We start from the raw sequence: 27,877 nt of genomic DNA, 5'->3' as shown, positions 1-27,877 counted from the left end.
GTTTTAATACAAATTGTTAATGAAAATAAGCTTTATTACATCAAGTAATAAATACATACAAAGATGCAAATAAGTTTTAGTAATTTATCCAGAATTTTGTTTTTTGGCAAACTTAAAATTGGAATCTTCAGCCTTAGGGTGAAAATTAGTTTTCTGGGACCTTGTTATTGTTTGTTAGGTTGCTCTATCTTCTGTATTTATAACTCATGCACTTTAAATGGACTCCAAAGCACTAACAATCATGCAAATGCTTATGCAAAAAAAGGGTTATTTCTAAGCAGGGTCTATGCTGTGTGGCAAACTGTGTGAGTATAGCTGACTACTAGGTAAAACATGCTACCAGTGCAGTTATTTAAAAAAAAATCATTAGAGCTTATGTCAAAGGTTGAAAGATTGACCATGTGGGGTTAAGTGAATATAGTCAAAGAAATTTAAAAAAAAAAAAAAAAAGACTGTGGCTGGATAAGAAAGGAACTTAAGTATAGTCTGCGGGAGAGAAAACATTCCTCTGCATGCAGTTTTAGTCTTAACCTTTTAGAAAGAATTTGGGGAGTTTAACATCTAAAAAAAATGTAAACCCTCAATAAATTGAAATATCTTCTCATTCTTAACTGTACATTTTCATAAGGACAAAAAAAGAGTAAAACATTCAAAATAAAAAGATTCATCTGCATGTTTCAAAAGGAAAAAGTATTACGTTTTTCTTCATAAAGAGATGGAAAGTCTTGTAACTTAATTAGTAGGCTAGGATCTTGCATTCCGTTCAGTCTCAGCCAAGCATTCCCGAACTAATCCTCTAGCATGAATGATGCCTGCAAAAGAACAGTAGATTTTTTGGAAGCATCAGATTAGGTGACAGTTGAAATTCAAAAAAGTAGTTTAATGTTTCTGTCCTAAAATAGCTTGCAAGGGTGCGGCAATGTACCATAACTGCGGCGGCAGCTGCCGCAGCAGCATCCCCCAGCATCCCAACTGCAATTAAAGCAAGTGAGTTTGGTTCTCCTAACTGGCATCTTTTTGCAGATTAATGCCAGAAGGGACCATTGTGTTAAACTTCAGTTAAAAATGTGTCCTGACCAAAACCCTGAATCCAGGCACCTGTGAACTTAAGTTCCACATTCAGCGATGGATCTAAACTTTGCAGCTCAGGCCTATTTTCAACTGCAAATCTTAATTTTAAAAAAAATTGCATAATTGTAATTTGAAAATCTGCTAAAAATAATCAAATCAAAAAGCCTGATCTGTCCATTGAGTAATTTTCTCTTTGAGAAGGTGTCTCTCAACACAGACCCATAACTGTCATCTTGAAAGTCAAAGTCTAAGCTCCCCCAGTGTTAACAACACAGAGTGCTAGTGTAGATAGGCCATCATTTTAAGCACCATGTTGTCTAACCTTGCTCAGGTCTCATTGACATGAACTGGAATTTTCAAAAGCAGCTTAAGTCTCAGCTTTGGTACTTAAAACACTAGTGGCAGATCTAGATTAGTGCTACCAAAGTTCACAGCAGTGGAATCTGAGCCTGTGTTTGGTCCAAGGGAGATTTTGGTATGACTTGCCCAGTGCAGACAGCGCTACACTCTGGCAGCAAGTTTTCAGGGCAAGAGAGAATTGTTTGGTTTCTGCTCAGAGCTCACCACTACTGCTCCTTAACTGGGTGGAGGAGTTGCTGTTGAGCAGCAGGAGATGCTTAGCCTCATCAAACTCAAAGTATGTTGCCTCTGAAGAACTGCCAGCCTGGAAGCTTTAAGGTCACACAGAGCAACAGCCAGTGATTGCACCCAAAGAAATAATTGCCCATTAAATAATTACACTAGAAAATTTAGGGTTACAAGGATTTTCAAAGGGTTAAATATAGATATGCACACTAGGAAGTTGGTGCCTGTACCTATAGTATGCACAGATATGGATTCAAAGCAGCACATTAGACTTTATCTGGCAAGGTGCCCAGTTTATGCAGCAGAGCTACCCTGAATTAGGTAGAAAACTCAGACAGTTAATTGATTTCAGAACTTGATAGCCTATGTGGCTTTTAAGCTGGTGGAGCACGAGACAGAAGTCTCCTGCAGGAGGAATGCTCCATATAGCAGATACCTTCCCGCTCCCATGAGGGACACCTGCAAGATTCCCCCAGACCTGCCCCATCATACTACTGTCTGCTCCCCACACACACACTTAATTCCTCCTCGTAGGAACCTCCTCCGCTATTGAGTGGGCAAGTTTCTGAGTCAGAAGATGTCAGAAAAATTGCTGATATCCATGATGCCTATATAAATACATACTCACTGTAACGTAGGAAAGCACAACTTTAATCTAGCCGCTGTTCAGCAAGCACTTGTTCGTGCTGACAGTCTGAACTTTTCCAGGTCTCTGCCACGTCCTTCTCATTAGCCTATTGCCATTCTTGATTTATTTTGACACTGGTTCAGCCAGTGCAATAAAGAGACTCCTGCAACATTGATTTGTCAGCCCAGATTCCACTTTACCACTCTTAGCAGTAGACTTTATCGCATCCCTTCCAAGAACAGCTACTATTCATTTTACTGCACACGGTGGCAGATACATTACTCTCCCCTGAATAGTTGGGCCTTAAGTATAGCTGACTTAATGCCACCTTTGCACCACCCAGCTGCTGGGCTAATCAGAGACTATTTTAGCCTCTGGCACAGGATAGAGGAGCTTGGGGAACTCACTTGCACTCAACTGCCCATGGCCCTTATGGGTCACTCCAGCAGCACTTCAGAAATGTCCTAGACATGCCTCCTGCATGGGATGGTGTGGAGCTGGCTACACCAGCTGTAGGCATGCAGTGATTTCCCCAGCCAAGAGGAAAGGATACCTACCACCCTCTTTTGCTGGCCAAAAGGAACTGAACTGGGCCCTGAGACTCTAGTAGCCTCAGGCTCCCTTAGATCTACTTACATCTGCTTATTTATGTCTAAACAGGTGGAATTTACAAACAGGGGAGCCAGGAGGAGTAGGAATACATGTGATAGAGGAAGATGCTGGCTAGTTCAATGTCAGCCTCCCATTTGTTCCCCCTCCCCCACATGCCTCTTTACTGGCCCCTCAATATGCAAGTTACCACAGCGTAGAATCTCTTCTAGCAAAGATACATTCAGTTAAGTTAAAGTGGGCCAGCTGGAAAGGTGATGTATAAGTGACACTTTGGTACATGGTTTGGAGTATAGTTTAGGGGATTCTAAGTAAGTCTTTTGGGAGCCTACATTGATGTTATGTATACAGTGAGGGGGCTGGAAGAAGGTGCAAGTTACACCCCTCTGTGCACATGAAATACATTCAGTCATTGGTTTGTCACACAGGAGGTGAACGGGAGATTGCTAAGCGATGTTTAACAAGCAACTCAGCTAAACACACTAAGTCAAGCCAGCTGTAAGAGTTCCCCCAGCTCTGAAGTAAGGGATGTGGGGAAATGGTTTGTAAATAATGGATCAAAAAAACTGTCTATACTATAAAAACAATTACCTCGTTTTAGCCTCTCCATGGCACTTTTACTTCCAGCATATGTAGGTCTAATTTCTTTTCCTAATTCTTCTATGATAGCTAGAAGCTCTGCATATTTGCTTTGTGGTACTTGACTGCTGCTGGTACCCTACAGTTTGAAATAAATTAATCAATTATACATGGCAAAAAATAATAGCAGATTAAAACAATCATAAGAATCTGTTTCATAATGTGCCTCAGTTGATCACGGTCACTTGCACTAAATGTATCAAGTTCATAGTTTTACAGGATTTTAAACACAATGCTGCATTAGGCCCTGCTCCTGCAATCGGATACGAGGAGGTACGATGCAGTTGCAAGGATCTATCATGGCAGATCTGACTGCAGGGTTGGGACCTTTTAACATTTCATCAGAACAGTACTGCAAATCATTAACTAGCACAATGCACAAGTTCATCTCTCTGTCCCTCCATTCATTCTAATTTTAAGTGGTAGTACAGGCAAAAACTGACCAGACATGTTTTCAAGTATGTTAAAATAGGTGGAGTCAGTGAGAGAGAGATACAAGAAAGCTGTCCAGAGAAGGCCTCCTTCTCCCTGTTAAATGGCAAAAGCCACTCCACAAAAGTTGACCAGTTAGATTCTTGCAGCAGCCAACAGGAAGGTTTGGATCATGCATTTTATAACTCTCTTGCTGGGGTAAATCTTAATTTACAGATATATTTACTATTAAATATTATTTTGTATTTTAAAAGTCATACTAATAGAGTCCTGTTTGGTGCAGCCTTTACCATCAAATTATAATCTTTGACCATTTTATACCTGTGCCTTTGTCTTCGAACACAACTCACATCACGGTTCACCAGTGGTCAGAAGGGCAGGGACTCATGGTTAGTTATTAAATACCCTGCCTCAGCATGGGAGGATGGATTAAACGACCTCTTGAAGTCCCTTTCAGACTTACACATGAGTCTATAACCCCCAGTGAGCACTACGGTTAGTTTAATATGAAACCAGGATGCATGTGATGAATCTGTCTGCCATTTATGTTTCATTTCAAAGCAAGGGAGGGTCACATCAGTCTACATGCCACAATTCATACTACTGCTCAAACCTTGTCACCAATACAATTTCAAAAATTTGAATTTTACCTGCATCCCTTGTGTATAGCCTAGAGACGGGGGTCCGTAATCATTTATAAGCTGCCTGTATTGTGCAGAGGTTGCCATACTTGTGGAGGGAGAGTGAACGTTTCCAGCTTTTGAGGAAGAAAAAATAGGAAAGCAAGATTTATTATCTGAGGATGAACTGGTCAATACCCATTGGGGCATAATTCAGTGAGGTGGTGTTGGTTTTAAATAAACATTAACTTCTCCACATTTTTTGCCAGATCACTAACTCAGGAGTCACACTGTTCACTGCAAACTGGACAGACGGTTAAAGTAACCATCCTGTAGTGTACACTGTACAAGTGAAAGAAGTGCAGGCCATAACATTACAGATATATCTAGACTTGGAAGGATTAGATCTGTAACTGGTAAATGTCAGTGAATGATAATTTCACCCAACCCCCACAAACCCATGACAAAAATTCTCCCATTGATAATAATCACAATTTACAGATAGGCAAAGTAAGAAAAAAGCTGCTTGAGAACTTAAGAGTCTGATTTAAGGATATTTACTTGATATATTTTGACTATTTGTGTTTTAACAGTTATAAAGTTTAAACTTTGTGAACCTTAGCGTCTACTGTCTGACACCACACCCCATCATTCAGCACAACTGTGAATATTTAAATCATTAATAGAAAAAAAATGCTCAAAAATAAACACTGAAAAAGTCAAATTTAAGTTCTGCCAAGCCTGGTTATATCATTTGTACTGTTAAAAAGTCAACACTATATAAAATCAAATGTTCTGTAGACTTACTTTAAATATGGCTATAATTTTACAACTCAGATAGTCATCATATTTGCAATGCAAATCACCCTAAAAGCTATTTTGAGCCTACACCACAACTATTCATTGTGTGACATCAGCAGTGAATATTGTTCATCACATTCATCTCTTGTGTGATGTCAAACATTTTTAACCAGTAGGATTGGGCTATGCAAATAAACCAAGGAAAGAGATCACTAATATAACACCACTTTGGTGTTACTAAGTCTGATATTTCACGATATCATCAGACTTCAGAGTGAAGTTAAACTGCACTGACAGAACATTTTTATTATGAACCTATATTTACTTTTGGCACTATCAAGCTTTATGGTCCCCTTAGGTAAATACTGACAGACATTACTTCTAGGGTCAATAAATCTGGCATGGATCGTAAAGTAACAGAGGTAATTATCTACTTAATGTTCCATCTTGATTATTTTTTAAATAATAGGTTCCTCATAAGATAACTGCTATACTTGATGCAATCTTTCAGAAAGTGCCTTTTCCTGAAGGAGTTTAAGGTGAGTTACTCATACTGCACAGGAACATTCCTCCTACGCTTCCCCCAAATAAACCCAAAACCTTTTGTGTCCTTTATTATTCCATAAGTTAATGTGGCTTTTTACATTAACCAAGAGTTACAAGACCAGTGTTATCTGTCAAAGATCTGCCCCGGTAGAGGAGAATCTGAACAGATTCCTTAATCTGTTTCTAATATTCAAAATGGGGGAGGAGGGAGCAGAAACATCAGATCACTTCCCCCTTTTCCTGGAGGGCCACAATCAACAGTTAAAGGAGACGCACACGATAGATCCAGTGTTATGCACTGCTGATTTAAGGGCTCAACCTCTGTCCACACAGTCTGCTAATGGCACCTATTGATCTCACTTCCTCTGCCCACTGAAACAGCCTCCTCGGTCATCATCTATCATCCTTTTCAGGAAAATGCACCATTTAAAACATAAAAAGGCATGTAAGGGTCCCAGTCCTGCTGCTTGTTTTCATAACTTTCTTGGGAGTTCTGCCCAAGTAGGGGTTGCAGAATCTGACCTAAGGGGGGTTTATATTGTCGTGTTTAGCTGTTCTTTCTCTCCTCTTCCTCTTTAAATGTTCCTGCTCCCACGGTAGCTTCCCTCTGTCCAGGCTTTCTGTGCAGCCTCTCAGACACATCAGCTCCCTTCTCTACAAACTCCTTCCCTGAAAATTTCAAGGCTTCTCCCACTCCCTTCCCACGTCCATGGCCCTATTTGGAATTTAAATGAAATACAAATGAAAAGGATTTGACATTGTGAGAGTCATTTTGTTCCGTTTAGTGTTTTACTCCTGACTCTTATTTATTTTTGCAAGGACACCACCAGAGGAAGCAGAGATCACGCTCTAAGAAGTGCTATTGAGTGCATGATGGAACTATGACGCTAATCTTCCTAATTTTGTGCTTCTATAGCAATCACAGGGAACCATGATGGCCTGGTCTTCACTACAAAAAGGAAGAGTGTTCTTAACTTGAGTTAGCTAATGTGAGATAAAATCCTAGTGAAGACAAGGTGGGCTGTAGCTTTTTCATGAGTCAGCTGCTTGAGCTGAAGACTCATCTCCCCTTTAACCTTTAGCTCAATCTGCTAATTTGTTTGAAAAATTACAGACTGCCTCGTCTTGAAAGGGTTGCTAACATGAGGTACGAACACACCTTTTTCCTAATGATGTTACACCTTAACATTCTCAATTCCTACACTCTGTAATGTGGGTGGTTGTCTCAGGACACACTTACACTTGCAATATTTTTATATCCACATTTTACCCAACATTTCAGAAGTCTATAATAATGTTGTCAAACAGACATCCATGATGCTACTTTGCAGGAAGTAGCACCTTTCCTCCAAAGGTCTCATAATGCTTTACAACCATTAATTAGCCCAGCATGCTGTAAGGAAGGGGAGTTTGATTATGCCCATTTTACAGAAAAGAAAACTGGGCATAGGTAGGTTAAGTGTCTTTCCCTACATTCACAAAGTATGGGCCCAGTCCTGTGAATGCTTTCCACCAGGTGATTCTGAAAAGTCTAATTGAAGTCTGTGGAACTGCTTGCAGTAATAAGGACACCACCTGGGTGGAAAGGCATTTACAGGGTCAAGCCCTGAATCAGTTAGCAAGGACAAGACATTCAGGAGTCCAGACTCCAGTCACCTGTCCTAGCAACTAGCCACCACATCTTTCCTATTGGTTATGAAGTAAAAAAAAAACAGAAAACAACTAAAATTGTTTGTTTCAGCTGGCTGCTTTTAACAACAATACAGACCAGACATTTCATTGATCTCCTGCTTAAACCATGTTAATTTGAACTATGTCATGTTCCCAGTCTGGATAGAAGTCAAGATTACAACATAAGGAGCGTACAGATAAGAACAAAAACCATCAGGTGCCTGATGCATGGAGACAAAGCAGTGACACCGCAGCAAGGTGCTGCATGAGAAAGTTTCACAGATCTGGACGCTGACAACAATATGGCATTGCAGTATAGAGTAGCTGCAGATTCTGACAGTGGCTGAATTAGCATTAAAGGGAAAAGTGTACAACCACTACGGAGAATTTACTAAAAGACTGATCCTGTCAGAGAGCTATTGGGAAAGGATTGGCACTGGGATTTTAGTCACACCAAGTGCATCTCTTCTCATTAATAACCAGATCAATGGAATTTTGGCACTGGAGCAGCCAGGGACACTGTATTGTCTACTTTACTCACAGCATATGCAAAGCTGTGATGCAGACACTAGAGGCCATTACAGAGCAAAGAATGTCCTGCCGAATGACAAGTAGCGGTAACCATGGTGAGTTTACCTGTTTCTTTGCAGTCTGCATCAAAAATGTAATAAGACATAATGCCATGCGCCAACCACTTTATCAGTAGCAGCAGGCACAGAGAACAAAGAAGGGGATTTAGGTTGGCTGTGATACCAGTTCTCCATGCGCTGCAAGTGCCTATGTCAGATACCTGCCAGTCATTCCCAGAGGGAGTGGAGGAGTGTGTGGGACTCGGCTCAATAAAAAGAAAATTAAAATTTTGTATTTATTTAAAATGCGGTTGTGATCCTGATAAAGAGCTTGAGTGCAGAGTATTTCCTGAGAATTAATGTCTGGTGAGGGGTAACGGACCTTCTTAGCCTCTCAACTCTCCCATTAAACCCCTGGAAGGACCCCGGGTCTTAGACTTTTTTACATAGTTAATCCAAAATACATTTGTGTATGTAAGCATTTAATAGATTTCAAATTATATTTGCTGGACCCTGTCATTATAATGAGCAGCAAAACGAGGCCAGCGAGCCCCAAATGGCATCCTAAGTCATAGGAGACCAGGTCAAGAGGTCAAAATGACTGTACTGCATAGAAGAGGGTAAAAGATCCAGCATGGCGTTTGGATGTCGTCTTTCTCTGGCATCAACCCTGGGCTGATCCAAAGTGCCGATGAGATCTGCAGAGCGCTATATGGCATCTGTCCAGGCTACCTTAGCAGCTTTCTCCCTCTGCCAGCACCAGGGATGAGGCAAGCTGGAGTCAGACTCTAGACCAGAACATCTGGGACCTGGAGCAGTATGTTCTCAATATCCATGTGGAGGTTGAGAGGAGAGTGGCAGGGGCAGGGACAACTCAAATTCACTCCCCTGGTTAATCCAACTGAGGTCAAGGCTGCTGACCGTCTGCTGAAGGGTGTAAGGTCTGATGGTGGTGATTTTGGGATACACGTCGCCTAACCCTAGGCTGGTAGCCAATCCATGCTGATATTGATAAAGGTGTGGGTGACAAGATGATAGGCACGCTGATTTATCTACCTTTAGATGTAAACATTGCCGACAACGCTCATGGATTTATCACAAACCTTGCACTATTTGATGTTCTTCTTAATGCTCCAGGTGCTGGAGGAAAGTGATCATGTGAGAATCTCAGCTTGCATATTTTTTTAAAAAGAGAAATGTTTAGCAATGTTTAGAGAAGTTCAAAAATAGAAGTTTTTAAGTTTCAGTTTCTCTTGACTGCAGGAAAAAAGCTTGCAAATGTGACCCAAGTGCCCCCGAAGGTTCAGAAACCACATATCAGACAAGAACCCCAAATGTATTTTTTCTAAATCTCATGATTTTAAGGGACAATCTCATGATTTTGGGGCCTGACTCATTACTTTGAATGCTGGCAGTTAGCAATATCGCAAACAGTTAACAGAGACTAATGCTGGAGTACAACTGTCACCAGAGCCTCTGGAGGAATGGCAGATGCTAGCTGCGCTCCTCAGACTCAGACATCCCCTCCTCTCAAGATTCAGCTGCACTCTTGGAATGACTTTTCACATTTACTCCCAATCCTCCCCCTTCCAGCCCCCCAACTTACCTCCAGCTGCTCTCTCTCAACCTGATTCAACATCCAGTGAAATTCAAGTAAATGGAAAGATCCCACAGACTTCAACGGGCCTGGAATCAGGCCCTATGTGCCCAACCCAGCTCCCACTGAAGGCAGCAGGAACTTTCCACTGACTGCAGTAGGAGCTGGATGGAGCGCTATCTGCCTCCCACCCAGCTGCCCTGCCTTTAACTCCTCTTCCTTCCTGAAGAGCTGCTCCTTCAATTCTCTCTGGTTTCACTCGTCTGGTTGAGGAGAATTTGTATTTTTAAATCTGCTGTTGCCAGCAAGTGAAGTGGATGGGAAGTCAGGTTGTGCTTAGAGAGCTCACAAAACCCTGTGCATGCTGCGAAGTAAACTGCGTTTCTGTAGCCAGTCAAGGCATTCTCATCTGACATGCTTACAACACCCACAGAGAGTTACAGCTACACGGTGGCAGCTTTTGTCACCACACAACCATGTGGCATGTTTATCGCATCCAAACCTACTGTGCTGCTTAACTGCGGCCTTGTCTACACTCAAAAGTTGTACTGCTTTAATTACACAGAAGTAGCTAAAGTGGTACAACACCCCCACCTCCACTTGCATAGAGTTACAGATGCTTATAGCAGTGTAGTTATTCCTGTATGGGAAAGGGAAAAAAAGATACAAATATAAGGAATATTTATTCCAGTATAATTGTTTCCACACTAGGGGTCCTACAAGTATAACTATTTAGTTAGGGGGTTGATTTTATTATTTTAACTAAAGTATTTATACTGGCACAAAATCTGTGAACATTTTGGTGCTTGCTGGAGAAAATCCACACAATTATCCCACAGTGCCTCTGCAGGAGGTCTGAATTTTTCACAAAGTGCTTTTATCCCAAGTGTTTGTCAAGCATTTGAGCAAAAACAGGTGTTAAAAAACACATCTGAAACAGTCTGAATAAAACCTTACTCTCCTCTCCGTTGCTAAGCTGTCATTTTCTTGTGATGTCAAATCCCCCCACTTGTCTAGTCATCCATAGAATCCTCTGGCAATTAATCAATCAATCAAGGCAAAACCTGATGTTTCTAAGTAGAGCGGAAAATAAAAGCTTTTTCTTAAGAACAAAACCCCACATAGAACTCTCAGCCCTACGAAAAAGCCAGTTCATCTTAAATTGCATTTTTTATACAAGTGGATTAATTGTGAGTTTAACACATTTGCCCAACTAAGACTGTGTAATGAACATATAGGCCTGATTCTACTCTCAAAACCACTAATGTAAATTGGAAATAATTCTATTGAACTTATTGGTGTCACAGCCATGTAAACCTGGTTTAAGTGAGAGCAGAATTAAGATCATTGGGTAAATTCCTCCACTGCCTTGTACTCTGGGCAAACTACTGCCTTTTTGATTGGGTGGAATTCTACAGCCCCTGGGCACAGGTGCAAGTGACTACCCACAAAGAGAGAAATCAATGGGGCCAGGATTTCACCCCAGATGCCAGGCCCAGTTTGTGGAATCTGGCCATTTTACAATCACATCAGTCTGAATTGTGGTTTTAATGTTCAAACTTAGAAGGAAAGAACATGAATTCTTTTTACACAAAATTTCACTGCAATCTCATGGAGGACAGGTGGAGAAGGGCAAACATGGTACCTATCTTTAAAAAGGGGAACCAAGAGAACCCAGGGAATTACAGACCAGTCAACCTAACTTTGTTTAATAATGTTCCAGTATCTTTCCAGGTATCAATCAAACTGTAAGCACCCAGAGGATAACAGGGTTATACGTAACAGCCAACACGGAGTTGTCAAGAATTAATAACGCCACACCAACCTAATTTCCTTCTTTGACAGGGTTACTAACTTAGTGGATAGGAGGAAGGTGTAGATGTGATGTATCTTGGTTTCACTACGGCTTTTGACAGCCCCACATGTTCTTAAAAGCAAACTAGGGAAATGTAGTCTCGATAAAATTACTATAATGTGGGTGCAAAACTGATTGCTAGACCATACTCAGAGAGTAGTTATCAATAGTTCACTGTCAAACTGGGAGGGCGTATCTAGTAGGGTCCAGTTCTGGGTCTGGCATTATTCAATATTTTCATTAATGACTTGGCTAGTGAAGTGAAGAGTATAATTATAAAATGTGTGGATAACTTCAGGCTGGGAAGGGTTACTAGCACTCTGGAAGACAGGATTAAAACTCAAAACCATCTGGACAAACTGGAGAATTGATCTGAAATCAACAAGATTAAATTTAATGAAGACAAGTGCAAAGCATGCTAGTCTAAAGAAAAGAGGACTGTGAGGGGACCTGCTAACAGTCTTCAAATCTGTTCAGGGATATTATAAAAAGAAGATGGTGATCTATTGTTCTCCATGTCCACTGAAGGTAGGACAAGAAGTAATGGGCTTAATCTGCATCAAGGGAGATTTAGGTTATTTATTAGGAAAAACTTTCTAACTATAAGGGTAGTTAATCTTGAAATATGCTTCCACGGGAGGTTGTGGAATCCCCATCATTGGAAGTGTCTAAGAATAGGTTGGACAAACACCTGTCAGGGATGATCTAGGTTTACTTGGTCCTGACTCAGTGTGGGAAGTTGGACTAGAAATTGGTTCAAGGTCCCTTCCAGTCTGACAGTTCTATTATTTTAATAATTAAAATGCCACATAGGCATCAGCGTCTATGCAGGCAGATCCTATTGCTGCATCAGGGCAATGAATGGGACAGGCACTGCCAACCTAGCAGTGAAACACTCAGTGTCTCATTACCAATTCCCCTAAACTCTCCAGTCCCACTGAATGTTTAAACAAACAAACAATAAAAAAGCCATTTCGTAGAAAATATTGGGACTGATCCCCTTTACCGTGCTCTCACAGTGTAAATGAGACATTCATTATATCTATTTACTTTATATTTACACCCACTTTAAATCCCCTTTACATTGCCAGAGCCTGGAAATGGGCTTTGGTGTAAATGGAAGCCAAATGAGAATCAGGCGATTTCCTTAAAAACAAAAACAAACGAAAAATGCGAAGTTATTCTTCTGCAACAGCCAAAGAACCTCTTTTAAGCTTTAACATTTTATACATAGACAAAGGTCATTCATATTCGGTTTTGTAAATTCCACACCTTTTTTTGCTCAAAATAGCGAACAATACTTGTCAGTGTCCCCCTGCCGTTATCCATTCCTATTTTTTTGGGTGGGAGGGGGGAAGGTAGCAGTCATTTGTTAAAGGACCAGGTGAGTTACATCTGGAAAAAGTAAACTAATCAGCATGTTTAGCTCAGTTCTTTTCAGACTATTTTTAACATGACTTGGACTTCCAGTGAAGAGTGAGCAAGTGCTGTATTAAATTTTAGCAAATTTAATTACAGTCATAAATACAATGCCACTGTGAATCTTTGAAAGAGTGAATCCAAGACAAGAAAGATTAAAAAAAACAATAATGTAAATCTGGAAAACCAATGTTAAAGCTCTTATAATGCCTACAAATTACTCCTTGTGTCTAGCATAGTTTAGTATGTAAAAGCTTCCACAAACTGCTATCTTAACACAGTACTTTATTTTCTGCACTGCTGTGGCACAATAGACTCCCCCACTCCATAAAACCTGAATACGGACAACAGGATCATGTTAAATATCATTACATAAAGAACGTTAAGGAAGCAGTTTGTTTATGGAGCTGAGTCAGAGCCTTAATATTAATAATGTAACATATTATTGGACATAAGAGACTAGCTAGCGTGCATATGTTCTACTGCCCTCTTCTGGCTGGAATCAGAACTCTCAAGCTGTGTTGTGCCCCTACTATACTGATACCAGATAATGGAGATTCTCTTTTGGCTCAAGTGGTGGGAGGTACTTGTGATTTTGGAGCCAGAGAATCTCAGTCACTGTAAAGTTCGAGTGGTAACACTGCAGGCACAGTGAGAACTACAGAAGTCCTAGGTGACAATATTTTTTCTGTTTAAAGGGTTGCTGTTGAAGAACGTGGAGCCGGGATGCAGCCTACTATTTTAAGATTATAATAATCTGCTGGAATTTGATTCTACACATGGACGTTTTAAAACTTCACTCTGATCTTAGCATTTTGTTAAGCCATCAAAAATAATCATAATAATAAGAGACTGATACAGTATGCCCCTTGCAAATACCATTCCCAGAGCTGTGCAGATTCCAGGTGAAATTATTAAAGATGTTGGTGTGCAAACAAAATACAACCATAATGGCTTTAACCCTGTTTAAACAAACAAAGCAAAACAAAAAAAGTGAGTGAGATAATAAAAATAAAAAGGACCTTAACAAATTGAAGGTTTTGTGTTTGAGATTAAGAACATGTCTGCAAGTGGCTGGTTTAGAAACACAGGACCAGCACTGAATGTTACACCACAAGAGCCCAGGCTCCGGAGTGGAAAGTCCCATGGGAAGACTACAGATACCTGGAAAAACACTGCAAGTTTAATCACATGGGGCCTAAACCCTCAATGCCCTGAGCTTTGCATCATCACTCACAGCTGGGCAAAGCAAGTTCAGAGCCAGTGTAAAACTCTGCTTTGGAAGCAAATGACTCTCTCTTTGAACTAGTGTAAATGACAATGCTGCAAGGCAGTGGAGAATCAGACCCCTGGAGCACCCATAGTACTATATAGCTGGGGAGGGGGTTTAAACCACCTGTAGAGTAGACCAACTTTACTTATGCAGCCATCCCAAGATCTGCAGGGAATCCCCAAAGATCTCCCATTAACCCTTTACAGCCCTTCCTGCCCCTATGGCAACTCTCCTCTCTCTCAGGGCTTGCCTTCACTGCACAAGTAACTTGGTTTATAACCTGAGCATTGTCCCTAATTCGAGACCCATCCACACACACAAACCCCAGGGTGGTGACCTTTTAGCTGGTGGTGGCTGCCCTGCCTGGCAGTATAGTCTGCAGCTCAGGTTAGTACAACTCATCAGCTGCTAATAGAACCACTCTGGGTAGCTCACCTGTTATTTTGTAGAGTGGCCACTCTCACTCGAACTAGACTAAGTGGAGAGGAATTAACCAGTGCGTAGACAACACAAGTTAACTGTGCAGTGAAGACACAGACTTCGGAAAATATGGACCACAGCCCCTCCAGTCCCACTTGCACCAAAAACCCTGCAGCACAGAGCATCGCCATTATTATATAGATACCCCAAGCTGGCCACATCCCCTCAAACCACTGAGCCCCAACCACTCCAAGTTCCCGCAGAGCAGCTTCTGCAGAGCTGATTTCAGGCCAAAGGGACAGATGTCCTGCATTCAGCCCCTCTACAGGGTTCAAAGGAAAGGGATGATCCAACCCCAGGTTTGGAAGCAAACCCAGGATTGCCACTTCTAGCTGAGCTGGTGGCATTTAATTTAAACACAAGAGAGATGGAACCTCCTGAAACTCAGAATTAGGGTCCAGCAAGGAGGGAAGCCATTTGCAGTCACATCACTCTGAATGCAGTGTGTGCCCTGCAAGGACTGCTTTGTCTAACTCCCTTGGCCTCAGGCCATCATGCTGGCATAGCCACTAGCTAGAGGAAGGGCTGGTAAATGAGGAATAATGGCAGGAGATCGAGAGAAAGAGAGAGCCCATTTTGGATACCGATTAAAATATTTTTCATTGCTAAGAGTCTGTGGGTGTTAAGGATGACATGAACCCAGCAACCACAAGTTCGGGGATCACAGAAGCATCACAGGGGACTGCTGAAAAGCCACTAAAAAGGAGGACAAACGGAATGAAAGAAATTTAAAGCTTGAATCATGGCATGGATCATTAGAGAGCATACAGATAGAACAATGACAGCAAAAAAAAACAAAATCACAAAGAACTTTCAGAGTTACTTAAAGCAATAGCTCAGTAACATGTTTGCTATGGTCTTAGCCCGTTGCTTCCATCTGATGTGCAGTTAGACTTGTGTTTTCCCCTCGCTCCATGATGTAAGCCAAAAATCAAAACAAAAAGCTCCGTGTCCCTGCTCTTCTATGGAGGTATTTTAGAGAATGAGACACTGGCTGTAGTGAGGGACAAAAAGGAACAGTTCCATCGCTTGGTTCTTTCTGGTGACACTGCTTTAGTACGTCACAAGAACCTGAAGTCAGGAACCTGCCTTTTTCCTGGCTTTTTTTTTTTTTTCTAAGTAGCAAGCAGATCTCAGGCCATGATCCTGCAAATACTTACATGCATGCTTAATTGGACACACCTGAGAACCCATTTAAGTCAGCTACTCACATGCTTCAAGCTATTCTCATGTGTAGGTGTTTGCAGGATCAAGGCTACAGTTCATATCTTTCTTCTCTATCAGCTGGTGACAATTCCTTGCAGCAAAATGAGATCTGCTATAACTGCCACTCATTGTAGCTTCTTTGGGGTACATGTAATTAATACTCCAGGAACAGAATCACAGACAGTGCTGCAAAACCACTGAAGTATATTTCCACTCCCTTCTAAGACACCAAAACTTCTCTCTCTGCCTTTCTTTCTTTTCTTTTTTTTATCAAGTCACATTTCTTCCTGTTGATATTTTGAGGTCAGACCTGTAGACACCATATGTGTGAGCTAGCTGTTAAGACCAGAACGGTTAAAGATAACTTCTCCATTTTTTGTTTTAATACCCATCGGCGTGCAGAGATACGGGGATCTCCTGAAAATATCCCACAGTGAATGAATTGCAGCTGCTTTATTCCAAATTTTCGGAATTACATACGCACGCTCTTTCAGGCGCACACCCAGCAAAGTTCACCGCAGAAATTAAAATTTAAAAAAATGACGGTTACCTCTGAAAATAAAAAAGTTCAATCCACCCGAGTCACTTTGCAGGGGGAAGGGGAGATGGGGAATAAAAAAAAAAACAGACGGGGGAGAGGGGGGAAGGAGGCTCTTTAACAAAAATTAAGCTCTCCAAAGCCCCTAACTGAAGCTCATGCTGGCAGAGGAAGACTTATCCAGCACAGACTGATCTCCTCCAGACTCCAGCACTTGGAAGGACTCTCCCCTGAGGACAAACCCTGATGGAGAGGGGCTGTTTCAAAGTCGCTCTGGGGCGCAGCCCTGGAGAAAGGGGGGACCAGAGCGCGAGCCCCCCAGCCCCGAGCAGCAGAGAGCGGGGCTGCCTTGCCACACACCACGCGCGGCCGGGCACTTGCAGCGTCTTGCCAGCAGCGGTCGCGGCTGAGCCGCGAACAGAATATTCCTGAGCCAGATCAATCAGCAGCCCCGGGGAGGCGATCATGGAGGAAAGCGAACGGCCGGATCAAAAGAGCCACCAACTGAGCGGCGCCGCGCGGAGGCGGCCGGCACCTGGGCGCCAGGCGGGGCGCAGCGCCCCGGGGCGCCGCGGGGCCCGGGGAGGGAGAGGGGGAGCCGAAGTTTGCTCCTTGGGAAGCGCAGCGCTGTGGGTGATTAGTAATAATGGCGGATATGAATCAGCGCCGAGGATCTGACCCTACGTATGGAACTGGACAAAAACTACAGTCTGGGGCTTTCCCCAGGTATTCGCGCTGCACCACGGCGCTCTTTCTGTGCCTCCAAAAAGGGCTGGAAAACTTGCCCTCCACTTGCAATCGGAGACTTACCCTGGTTGATGGAAGTCCCGGGGAGGTGGGCGTTCAAGTTGGGCTTGTAAGACATTCCTAGAGACATGGCAAATGCAAGAAATAAAAATGTCCTGACATTCAGTGGAGCGTCTCTGTCTCCCCCAGACACTTTGGGTTGTTTACAGCGGTAGCAGCACCGGCAAATATGGCCGTCACTTATATTGACACCCACAATGCAATATATCATCCATACATCATTAGGAGACATGGATCCAAAAACTTTAGAGGAGAAAAGGAATTCACGCGTCTCTCACAGCCAGTCCTCCGCACCCACAGCACTTTAGATTTTTATTTTCTGGAGGGTCAGGGGGTCATTTTTATTTTTAAAGAGCAAACAGTAGAGGCTGGGTTTTTTTTAAATAACATTGGTTTTTAAATGAACTTCAGAAACTTTTGGCAGAACTTTTGGGTTGAAATCTTATCCTGTGCCTTGTTAAAAGGGGGAAGCTGGGGATGTGGGGAAATGTTGAATGGGCATTCTTAAAAGGATAAAAATAGTTGGATTTGTTTTAGGGTGGCTGGGATGTTTTTTTTTATGGCAGATTAGACAATCTGTATTTTTTGTTTAATATTATAATTTTTCCAATTAATTGGAGTGGTGGGCAATATCTGCTAATAAGTTATACAACTTTTTTTTTTTCAATTTTCTATTCAAATTCTCCTAATAAAGTGAAGAAGGTGTTCCTTTCAATTATTTTATATACTAAATACATTTTCTGTCAGACCATCAGTTTGGTCTGATCAGAGGTTGAAGGTTAATATGGACTGCAGCAACTGAGAGTTTTAATAAAAATAAAACCAGATATTAATTAACTGGTTTTCTGTTTGCAAAGAGATGGCAATGAAAAATGTGTCCACTCAGATTCAGAAGGCTAAATTTTAAAAATAAAATTTAAAAAGTCTTAGAAACATCAGTCTGTGACGCTAAAACTCATTCAGACAATGGATCAATTTAATCGCAACAAAGTTATCCTTAATCCACAGTAAACCTGTGGCATATTCAGTTAAAATTATTCCAGATGTATATGAGTGTAATTTATCAGACTGTGGCCGACTGCCCTTTCTAGTGGGTTCTGCAACTGGAATTAAGCACCATGCTGGAACTTTCACATGACACGGCATTTCCATTGTAAGATTGTCACTCTGAAAAGGCTGTAACACTGTTATAATTTCTACTAATATTTTACAACCAGATGGGGCCCAATCCTGTTCCTTTTGAATGGAATCTTTCCATTGTACATGGTACAGAATTGGGCCTATACCATCTTTCTGTTCATTAGTGCTTTACAAAGGAAGGTAGGTATGATCTCCATTTTATAGGTGGAGAAACTGAGTCACAGAGGTTAAACAATTGGTGTAAGGTCACACAACGGGCCCTACAACTCAAGTCTCTGAGCTCCACTCCCTTGTTCTACCCACTAAACACTACATAAGAAGCCTGTCCAATAGGAATAACCATGGCTGATGCCTGATCTACTGTTAAACAAATTATCTGGATGTTCTGAAGCTTCACTTTCAACTCCAAATGCATCTCAAATTATGGCAGTGGAGCCCAGAGTGGTGAGGACTATTGTTTAAACAACTGATGTGTGCTGTTCTCCATTAGCACAGGGCCAGAAAACCTCAGGCATAGAATTATATGCTTTTTACCCTATATTTTCAAAGTGGCACATAAAGCTTGGCTGCGCAATTCTCATCAAAGTCAACAGGAGTCACACAGCTAAACCCCCCCATCCAGCACTTTGCAAATTGATGCCTGACTGTCCCTGAAACTTTGCTGCAGGATTTGGAGATAATTGTGTTTACACTAATCCCTCAAATGCTTGTAAAATTTTGCAGAACACACAATTCTTGGCCTAGCTCTTTGTGGGCCTGGTTCTCCCCTGACCTGACCCTTCTGCAGTTATTTACACATCTATGAAGTAGGTGTAGAATGGTACCTTGCTCAGTTAGTAGTATTCTACAGCCACTCTGCATTAGTGTAAACAACTGCATGTGGTGCAGGGCCTTGGAGAATTGGAGTCTGGGTGATTTACCTGGTTCTCACATTCATAGCTTCAAAATATACAATGTTCCTATAAAAAATGCCTTTAAAATAGCAAAGACTCTATAAAAGCATCTTTCTTTAGAATACAATAGTACAAGGTGCAGAGGGACCCTTCTACTTTTCTGAGCACTCCCTTTTTTTCTTTCTCCACTGATAGGAAGCTGTCAAGAATGTAGAGATGGATTCTCCATCACTGACACCTGTGCAAAATGGGTGTCTATTGATACCCTGACAGAACAACAGGATTTTACATCCACTCTGCAATTCTCTCGGCTCATCTGTAAATGACAACACAAGGTGCAAGACCACAGAAAATCAGACCCTTAAGTTTTGGCACCTGCAATACATGTCAGCATTACTTGGCTTGACTGGCTATCTTTTGTTCTGACTTTTCACTCTGGGCAGCCCCCAGTGAAGTTGGCTTGGGTACAAAGTGACCAAAAGTTGTTCCCATCTGTCTAATGGTCTGTGGTCCATGTAAAATTAGTGGTCTCAGTTCAATCATTTGTGGCTGCAACAAAAAAAAAAAACAACACCATCCCAGCTATCTACCTTGTTGGCAATTTTAGCAAGGATGCCAGAAACGAATTCCCTCAGAGATACTTCCATCAGGTGAGGGTCCGGTCATGTTGCACTGCTGGAGTCCACATTCTGTAGACAGAGGACATCACTTCCATTGTTCTTCATTCAGCACCTGTCGGGTGCAATAACCTCTCTTAATGGGACACTCAGCAAAGACAGAAGCTGGGAACCTTCTGCACCAAAATCACGTTTCTACCACCTGAGCTGACTGTTAACTGGTAGCAGTAGTGGGCTCTTAATCTCTATGTAGGCCAGCCACGAGAAGGGGACATGTCCTACAGAGCTAGAGTGTTACATTGAGTTTGATATTCTCTACCACACTCATATTCTGAAGGCAGGAGTAACTTAAAATACGTTTGTGTTCTTAATTTATTTTTTTTAATCAAGGGAGAAAAGTCCGTAAGTGGGGTTAGTCTCCACTAAGTCATCTTCTCTCTGTGCACATTGCTTCTGGACCCCTTACATGCAGATACAGTTCCAAAAATGACTGCACTATCTGAAAGACATAAGCTGTGTGAGCCCTCACCTGGTGCTTCTCCTTCTGTGTACTTTCTTCATTTCCATTACCAGTGTTTCTCAACCCCTTTCGGCAAGGCCATTGGCCACCCTACGGAAATACACAGCGTTACTAAAGGCCCAGCCCTTTTTAGGCAAAGCTTCTGCTGAGTTTCTCCTGAGAAAGTACTGCAGGACTGGATCCTACATCCCTCTAGCTTTTGTATAAGAAACACACACAAACTACATTTAAGTGATGTTATAAGACTGAAACCCAAAACAAAGGAATTCTAAGTTCACCTGACATATCACACGTCCCTCTTGCTGCTGGTGCAGCACTAGGGTGACCAGATGTCCCGATTTTATAGGGACAGTCCCGATTTTTGGGTCTTTTTCTTATATAGACTCCTATTATCCCCCACCCCCTGTCCTGATTTTTTACATCTGCTGTCTGGTCACCCTATGCAGCACTGTTAAGGTGGTAACTCCTTTCTAGCTGTGATGTTAGACAGTGTATTGGGTTAGGTGCCAGCACACCTGGGTTCATGTCTCATCTCTGCCAATGACTTCCTGTGTGACCTCACACAAATAGTAGTCAATATTTATATGATGGTAGTGCCCAAAGCCCCCTGCTGGGTTTGGGATCTTGTTCAGGGTGCTGCACAAACACAGAAAAAAAGACCATCCCTGCTTTGAAGGACTACAGTCTAAAGTCGCAAGTGGCCTGATTTTCACAGGCACTGAACATCCTTAGTTCCCATTGGCCTCAGTGAGAATTGTGTATGTTCACCAGCTGTGAAATGAGACCAGTAACCTCTCTGTCATCTCTTAAAATAAAATAAAATAAAATAAAATAATAAGAATTAATTATGTAGATCCATCTATATAAAGTACTTAGAGAGCTACAAACAGAAAGTGATAGCTGAGTGCAAAGTAGCTATGTTTATTATCCTATTGGGTTAAACTATTAAATTGGAGGAATTCAAGGTGGAGCATTAAAATCCCAGCATTTCCTTGCCACTGTGATTGGTGTAAAAAACTGCTTGTGGGTGTTAATAGCAATTGAACTAATTTGGTTAATTTTAACTAATTAAGTTGTGTGTGTTTTAACATTAGCTCTCTACCTGCTGGGGGAACATACAAACTAGCTTGGAGTGAGGGGAAGAAATTAGATCTTCGGCTCTGTTCTGGAAGGAATTTATATTCAATCATTTATGTAAATATCCCCTAGACGTTAAGGACCTACATAATATTTATTATAATCAAATAATCATATAGAATATGCACAATATAATAATTACATAAACAGCCCCTCGTATATGAGAGGTGGTAAAATGAGCTGTTGAGATCTCATGTAAATATGTCTTTAGAGATTGCTCAAAGCACAAATTACTGAGCCACAAGTCGATGACAGCTCCTCCAGATCTTTTATTGTCTATCTTTATAAACGTACAACTGCTTCCAAGTCTGCTGGGTAAATATATATTTAGGAACTTCCACAAATGATGATTATTTGCCTGATAATCTCTAATGGCTCTTTGGTGGCAACTGGTGAAGGCATCTCCGGTGAAGACAGATCAACTTATTCCCTTTCTGTGCCTCCACTATGAGGCCTTGATATTTCACCCCAACCATCATTTTTCCAAAGCCTCCCATTTTTCTTACACTCACAAGGCTTCTGTTCCTCATGCAGCTCCCTCTCATTTCCTACCATCATCATTTATTGCTCCTATCCAAGAAGATTTCCCTCCCTTTACTGAAATCCCACACCATGTGTCTGTAGTACTAGATGTAGTTTATTTGTCATGCTTCTTGCTGCTTAAAGTGTGCAGCACCAGAAGTCTACAGAGCCCTTCCTGGTTATGCACAGAATGGAACCATTTGAGAAGCTAAGCAGTGGGAAACAAGAGGGTTGCAAGCAGAGGAGAATGCAAGCGGGAATCTTTCTCTTACAAGTTCTCTGGACATTAGGTTAGTGGCTTTTTCGTGGAATCTTTGCTTAATTTCTTTTCTTAGATGTTGCATTGTGTTAATTTGTTGCTCAATACTCTGCCTCTATCTGGTAGAGTCACCCTTCCAATAACAACACATGACCCTTTTATGAAGCACCCAGAGATCTCAAAGCATTTTACAAACAATAATACATCAAGTCTCCCAACTCCCACTTCACAGAGTGGTGAATTCAGATACAGAGCGGTTACGCCACAAAACAAGCCACAGCTGATGGGGGAATGAAGTCCAAGAGTCCCGATTCCCTGCTCTAACCCCTAGACTACATCATGGGTGGATTACAGGTAACCAAAGCCTAGGTACAGCAGTATTTCAGCCACCCGACAGCCTCTCTCTCCAAACTTCCCCAAAACAGACTTCTGCCCAGCCCAGCCCTATCACTTCACTAGCTCTGGAGAGACTGACTCTCCCTTCCTGCCCTAGGATAGTCTTGTTTCTCTCCCATGCTTGAGTCCTTCATCTTCCTGCCAAGTGGAACAGTCCTGACAGGCAGACAGTTGGGTGCTGCCTCCCTGTCTGCATCTCTGACTCCAGGTTCTCTCTGTTTATCAGGCCCATGTCCTCTGGATTCTGCCTTAGAAGTGACCAGTAAAATAACACTGTCCAGAGGCCTCTTTATGAATGTGTAACAAAAGGCTGAGGGGGTTAACATAAAGGGGCCCTGCTGCTGCTTGGAAATATTAGGAGTATCAAGTCTGGTCTTTCCTGGTTTGCTGGAGGTCTTCTTGAGCACTAGAGAACTGAAGTGAGAGATGTCTTAAACCTCAGTCATGCAATTGTGTGTCTAAAATCTTGCACACCGAGTACCTCTAATCCCCCTCCCCGCCCTGCCCTTTGTCTGGAATCTAAGTGACAGGTGTGAACAAAACCAGCTAAAGAGCCTGACTACAAATCCTTTCCCCTCTTGTTTGCTCCTGGCGCTGTGGCTGAGGCTCCTGGCGCTGTGTGATGCCATCACGCTAACGGCTCTCCAGGAAAGAGGGCAGACAAACCCTGGATGTCCAGTGCAAAATACAACAGAAAACAAGAACAGCGATGAACTTTTGGTTTGTTTTGCTTTGTAATAACAGGGGATCTGCCTATATCTACCCCTCCTGAAGACAGTGATGGGAAAGGATGGGATCAGCACGGCTGGGGCACAGACACCAGGGACTGTAAGGAAACGGTGGGGAGTTCTGCTCTGGCCATAGGGTGGCCAACATTGTATTAAAAAAATAAAGGACTGTTTTCTTAGCACCCCCCGCCATCCCCCCTGCTTCCGGTATTACCATTGATCATAAGCAGCACTCATCTACATTTGCCTGGGGTATTTTGTACTGCTTTTTGCAGCACTCAGCAACTCACGACCTTGTTGTAAAGAGATGACAAAAGAAGGGGCGTCTCTCGTAATAAGGGACTGTTGGGAACCCTACCTGGCAGTGAGTGAGATGAATCCCTCTGTGGCAGTGCCGTGTTTCTAGGACTCTTCCTTTGGTACGACCATTTGCATAAGTGGATTAAAATCTCTCTCTGTTTCTCTGCTTCCCTGGGCAGACTTCTTCCCAGACTAAGGCCCCATCCTAGACAAACTCTCATTCCAACCCCTGGATGGACTCTCTCTTCCAGCTCTCCAGGCAGTGGATCCTTGTTTTCCTCCCACTCCTAAGTCCTTGATCTTCCTGCCAAATGAGGAAGCCCAACCCAGGAAGTAGCTATCTGACACCATTCAGCTGTCAGTCTGTATCCATGAGTATTGCTCTGTCTCTTACTACTGCCTGCAGGCTGTGGTATGAGATCCCAAAGACCTTGTGTTATTCCACCTTCACTCCCTGGATGTAGAAGTGCTGCCTTTCAGTGCCTGCAGACAGCATTCTGAGAGGTGGTGGGTTCTGAGTAGGAGACAAGGCACTTTGGGACTTGCTTACAGCCAATCCTGCTTCAGGGTCTATTGTACAGCTAATTGCAGGGAGCAAGTCTAAAGCAAAGCACCATGCCTGCTTTCCTGGATCAGGCTGCTACTACTACCATTCTTCTAAAGTAGGGTTGTCAAACATAGTCCACTCGCTAGACCTGGTGGACATGATGTATTTATGGGGTCCCATGACAGAAAGAGAAATAGAAACAGGAGGATAGGATGAAAGAGAAATGAAGGGCAGTAACAGCAATGGCTTAAAGGGGAACAGACTCTCCACTGATCAGTGAATGGGATAATGAGGCACTGAACAAATAATACCCAGCCCCTATGTCACTATGTATTGGCTGAACGTTCCTTTTGATCTCTGTGCAAAGCTCCTGGCATCTGTGGGCACTCTCTGTGAATTGTGGGGGGCATAGGATGGGCAGGGATGGTGTCCCTGGCGTTTGCTTGTCAGAAGCTGGGAATGGGCGACAGGGATGGATCACTGGATGATTACCTGTTCTGTTCATTCCCTCTGGGGCATTTGGTATTGGCCACTGTCGGAAGACAGGATACTGGGCTAGATGGATCTTTGGTCTGACCCAGTATGGCCGTTCTTATATCTTATGTCTTATATAGTCCTGAATGTATACCCCAAGCCAGTGCTGGCTGTTCCACACACAATTCAGCTCTTTCCCCAAAGGAGTTTGACACCCCTGCTCTCTCAGTGTCAGTGACCTCTCAACGAGACAAACTAGACTGAACACAAAAGCCCCAAAGCAGATGTTTCCTGTTAACTGAGATCTGCATATATAAATCAGAACTGGGAAGGGTCCACATGGCTAGAAGGCTGCCCAAGTTAGAAAGCTTTCTATCTTCACTCTATCTGAAACCTAGTGCAGCTGAGGTACTGATCCAGCTCTTTCAAGTCCAGCATATGCTGGTCCTGCCTGTTCTCTTGGGGGCACTGAAATAAATAAGTGCTGGACAATTTCCCCATGGAGAGTTACTGCAGTGGCTTGACTAGTCTGTAAATGCTGCCCAACATTGATGATTCCCTTTTGCGTCCCTTAATTAACTGAAAAAGAGTAACGGGGAGCCCCAGGAGCTCTCTGAATCTCTCTAGGGACGTCAAGGCCTTGAGCTAAAAAGCCTCCGCCACTCTAGAAATGCAGGAAATCTGACCTCTGATTGTCTACGAGGCCCCAACCAGATTCGGAGCCCCCTGGTTCTAGATGCTCTACCCAGTGCCATACTAGCCCATTGGGGGCCCTAAGCAGGAATTTTGGAGGCTCCCCCAAATACTAAATCATGCAAGTTCTTATGAAAATAAGTGAATAGGGGAGACCCCTTGAGCTGCTCAGGCTAAGCAATTGCTTAGTCTGCTTATGCCTACCACCAACTCTGAGACAAACCCAGGAAGTATTATTATCCTAATTTTTAGACATGGGGAGCTGAGGCACAGAGACATGCCCCCAAGATCATACAGGGAGTCTGTGGCTAAGCCAGCAGTTGGACCCAGCTCTTTGGAGTGCTAGCCAAGTACCCCAGCCACTGATTCTTCCCTTTCTCTCCTCCAACAATCTAGAAGTAGATGGTCAAAAGGCCTCTCAGAAAGGGCAGGCCAGATTACCTCAGCCCTCCCTCAGAACGAGCTGGAGTTAATGGAATAGTTACTCAGAGTACACGCTTCCCTAGCCAATGAAAGGAGGAACCATGAACGTTAAATTTAAGCCAGTTATGAGAAGCCAACGAGGATCTAAGTTTCTGCTGAGTGCCTAGTCTGCTTGCTGTGTTCTTGGCTGGGTACACAAGGGCCTGGCGTAATATTGCCCCAAACTGGGCTGTAATCAGCCACATACAGCTGAGCTACAATTTAGCAGAGCTCCCTCCTGACCCGCGTAATATACACAGCTCTGAGAGACTGAGGGCAGCCATATTGCAGGCTGAGGGTCCTGAGCCAGCTTATGGTGCTCCCAGGTTTGTCCACAAGACTGCATAGATCTAGCCTTGCTTTACCTTAAAAATTAAATCTAGCCAGCTATGTTGCTCAGGGCTGTGAAAAATATGGTATCCTGTGTGCCATAGTTAGGTCAAATGGAAGGATTCTTCCATCAACATAATCCACCTCTCTAAGAGGTAGCTAACTACGCTGATGGAAAAACCCATTCTGACTAAGTAGGAAGCATCCACAGGACAGCGGCACTGCTGCAGCTGCATAGCTGTACAGCTGTAGCATCAACATGCCCCTAGAGGCCACTATGGACAGAAAAGGACAGAGCAGCCCTAAAGGCACTTAACCTGTGTGAAATGCAAGGAGGCCAGGAGAGTGCCATCTCCCTGACCCTTCTTGCTGCAACTATGGCAACAGGGAACAGCATTCTAAGTGTCAGGAGTCTCATTAACACTGAATCCAGGGGATCCTGGCAAAGAGCCTAGAATGGCGCATTGACTGTAAAGCTGAAAGAGGGAACAATGTCCTTGATAAGGGACGCTTCCCTGAATGCAATGGGGAAGGGGCATTTGTGAAAACGAGTGGTGATTGCTCAGAAGTTCTTTGCAAGGTCTTATAGCAGCAGGGAGGTTGTAGAGCTGGGCAGAAGTGTTGGACAGGACCAATTTTAATAGGAAACATTGCTCAGCTGTCACAAACACATTAATTAGTAGGATAAAGGGAAGGCTCCCATTGGAAATAAAGCTGCGGGGTTACCCCTAAGCATCCTGGGAATATGCTTGAAGAGGGAGCAGCAGGCCTGCCTGAAGATGTTAAGGGAAATGCTGCATGTGATGGTCAGAGCTGCAGGAAGAGGTCGGGGTAAAAATAACCTTCTTAGCCAGTGCAGCTGGAACATCTGAAGATTGCACCTGTATTCTTGTTTCAAAGGGCACTTGTAGTCTTGGTATTAAAAAGAGTCTGGTTAAAATTATTGTCTTAACATCCTTATCTCCTCTTACTACTGACACAGACATTTCCCTGCCTCTTTTTGCCTTTTGTTTTCTTGCATTTCACTGAGTTTGACTCAATGAAAACTGACTCTGGCTCTCAGTGGAGTTTTGGTCTCCTCCTACCTGGCTGTTCAGATGCTGGGAGAGTTCCAGGCTGCAGCGAGCTAGGCTTGTTGGATTAAAGCTTCTATTCCTGAGACCTAGCAGGCTGAGGCAGCTCCATGTCTTCTCAAAATCAGGTTCCTCTCTGCTCTGGCAAAAGAACTGGGCAGAGAGGGGAAAAGGATCAGAATTTGTAGGAAGTGTCACTATGTCTCTCCCCTCTGCTCTTCAGTGCACTCATTCACCTGCTGTTGCAGGCTCAGACAGATGTCATGTCATTGCTCATTCGGACATGCACACAATTTTTATTCACTCCCAAATAATTGCAGTGAAGATCTAATCTAGGAGTAATTAAATACCTCTCAGTTCTAGTGTGGATGATTTAAAAGAAACGACAGCAACTGCCTGATCACACATCTCTCCGTTTCATGCCCTCTAGAACCCACTAT

The 27,877-nt window shown here is 42.9% G+C and overlaps 1 protein-coding gene across 3 annotated transcripts; it reads right to left on the bottom strand.

The window, feature by feature from the left end:
* Positions 1 to 13: 13 nt before the first annotated feature.
* On the bottom strand, positions 14 to 27,566 carry CDK2AP1 (cyclin dependent kinase 2 associated protein 1). Of its 3 annotated transcripts, XM_050924364.1 has the most exons (7): positions 27,450 to 27,566; positions 20,526 to 20,606; positions 19,970 to 20,111; positions 12,691 to 12,769; positions 4,615 to 4,721; positions 3,485 to 3,611; positions 14 to 812 (listed from the first exon to the last, which is right to left on the bottom strand). In XM_050924364.1, the coding sequence occupies exons 5-7, from the start codon at positions 4,690 to 4,692 to the stop codon at positions 745 to 747; spliced, it is 273 nt and encodes a 90-aa protein (XP_050780321.1). In that variant the 5' UTR covers positions 4,693 to 4,721; positions 12,691 to 12,769; positions 19,970 to 20,111; positions 20,526 to 20,606; positions 27,450 to 27,566; the 3' UTR covers positions 14 to 744. The 3 variants fall into 3 exon arrangements, with proteins under 3 accessions (XP_050780321.1, XP_050780320.1, XP_050780319.1); XM_050924363.1 differs by lacking the exons at positions 19,970 to 20,111; positions 20,526 to 20,606; positions 27,450 to 27,566 and adding an exon at positions 17,350 to 17,446; XM_050924362.1 differs by lacking the exons at positions 12,691 to 12,769; positions 19,970 to 20,111; positions 20,526 to 20,606; positions 27,450 to 27,566 and adding an exon at positions 17,350 to 17,969.
* Between the last annotated feature and the right edge of the window lie 311 nt (positions 27,567 to 27,877).

Source organism: Gopherus flavomarginatus, chromosome 15 (genome assembly GCF_025201925.1).
Source record: "Gopherus flavomarginatus isolate rGopFla2 chromosome 15, rGopFla2.mat.asm, whole genome shotgun sequence".
NCBI classification, from domain to species: Eukaryota; Metazoa; Chordata; order Testudines; family Testudinidae; genus Gopherus; species Gopherus flavomarginatus.
This window is presented reverse-complemented; position numbering and strand designations above follow the sequence as displayed.

Excerpts from the sequence above, each read along its gene's own strand:
- CDK2AP1 (XM_050924362.1), bottom strand. The coding sequence starts at position 17,578 with ATGTCTCCTAATGATGTATGGATGATATATTGCATTGTGGGTGTCAAT. Across the intron at positions 4,722-17,349 it reads CGGGACTTCCATCAACCAGG|CTGGAAACGTTCACTCTCCC; the intron begins GTAAGTCTCCGA and ends CTTCCTCAAAAG. Across the intron at positions 3,612-4,614 it reads GCTATACACAAGGGATGCAG|GGTACCAGCAGCAGTCAAGT; the intron begins GTAAAATTCAAA and ends TTCAAACTGTAG.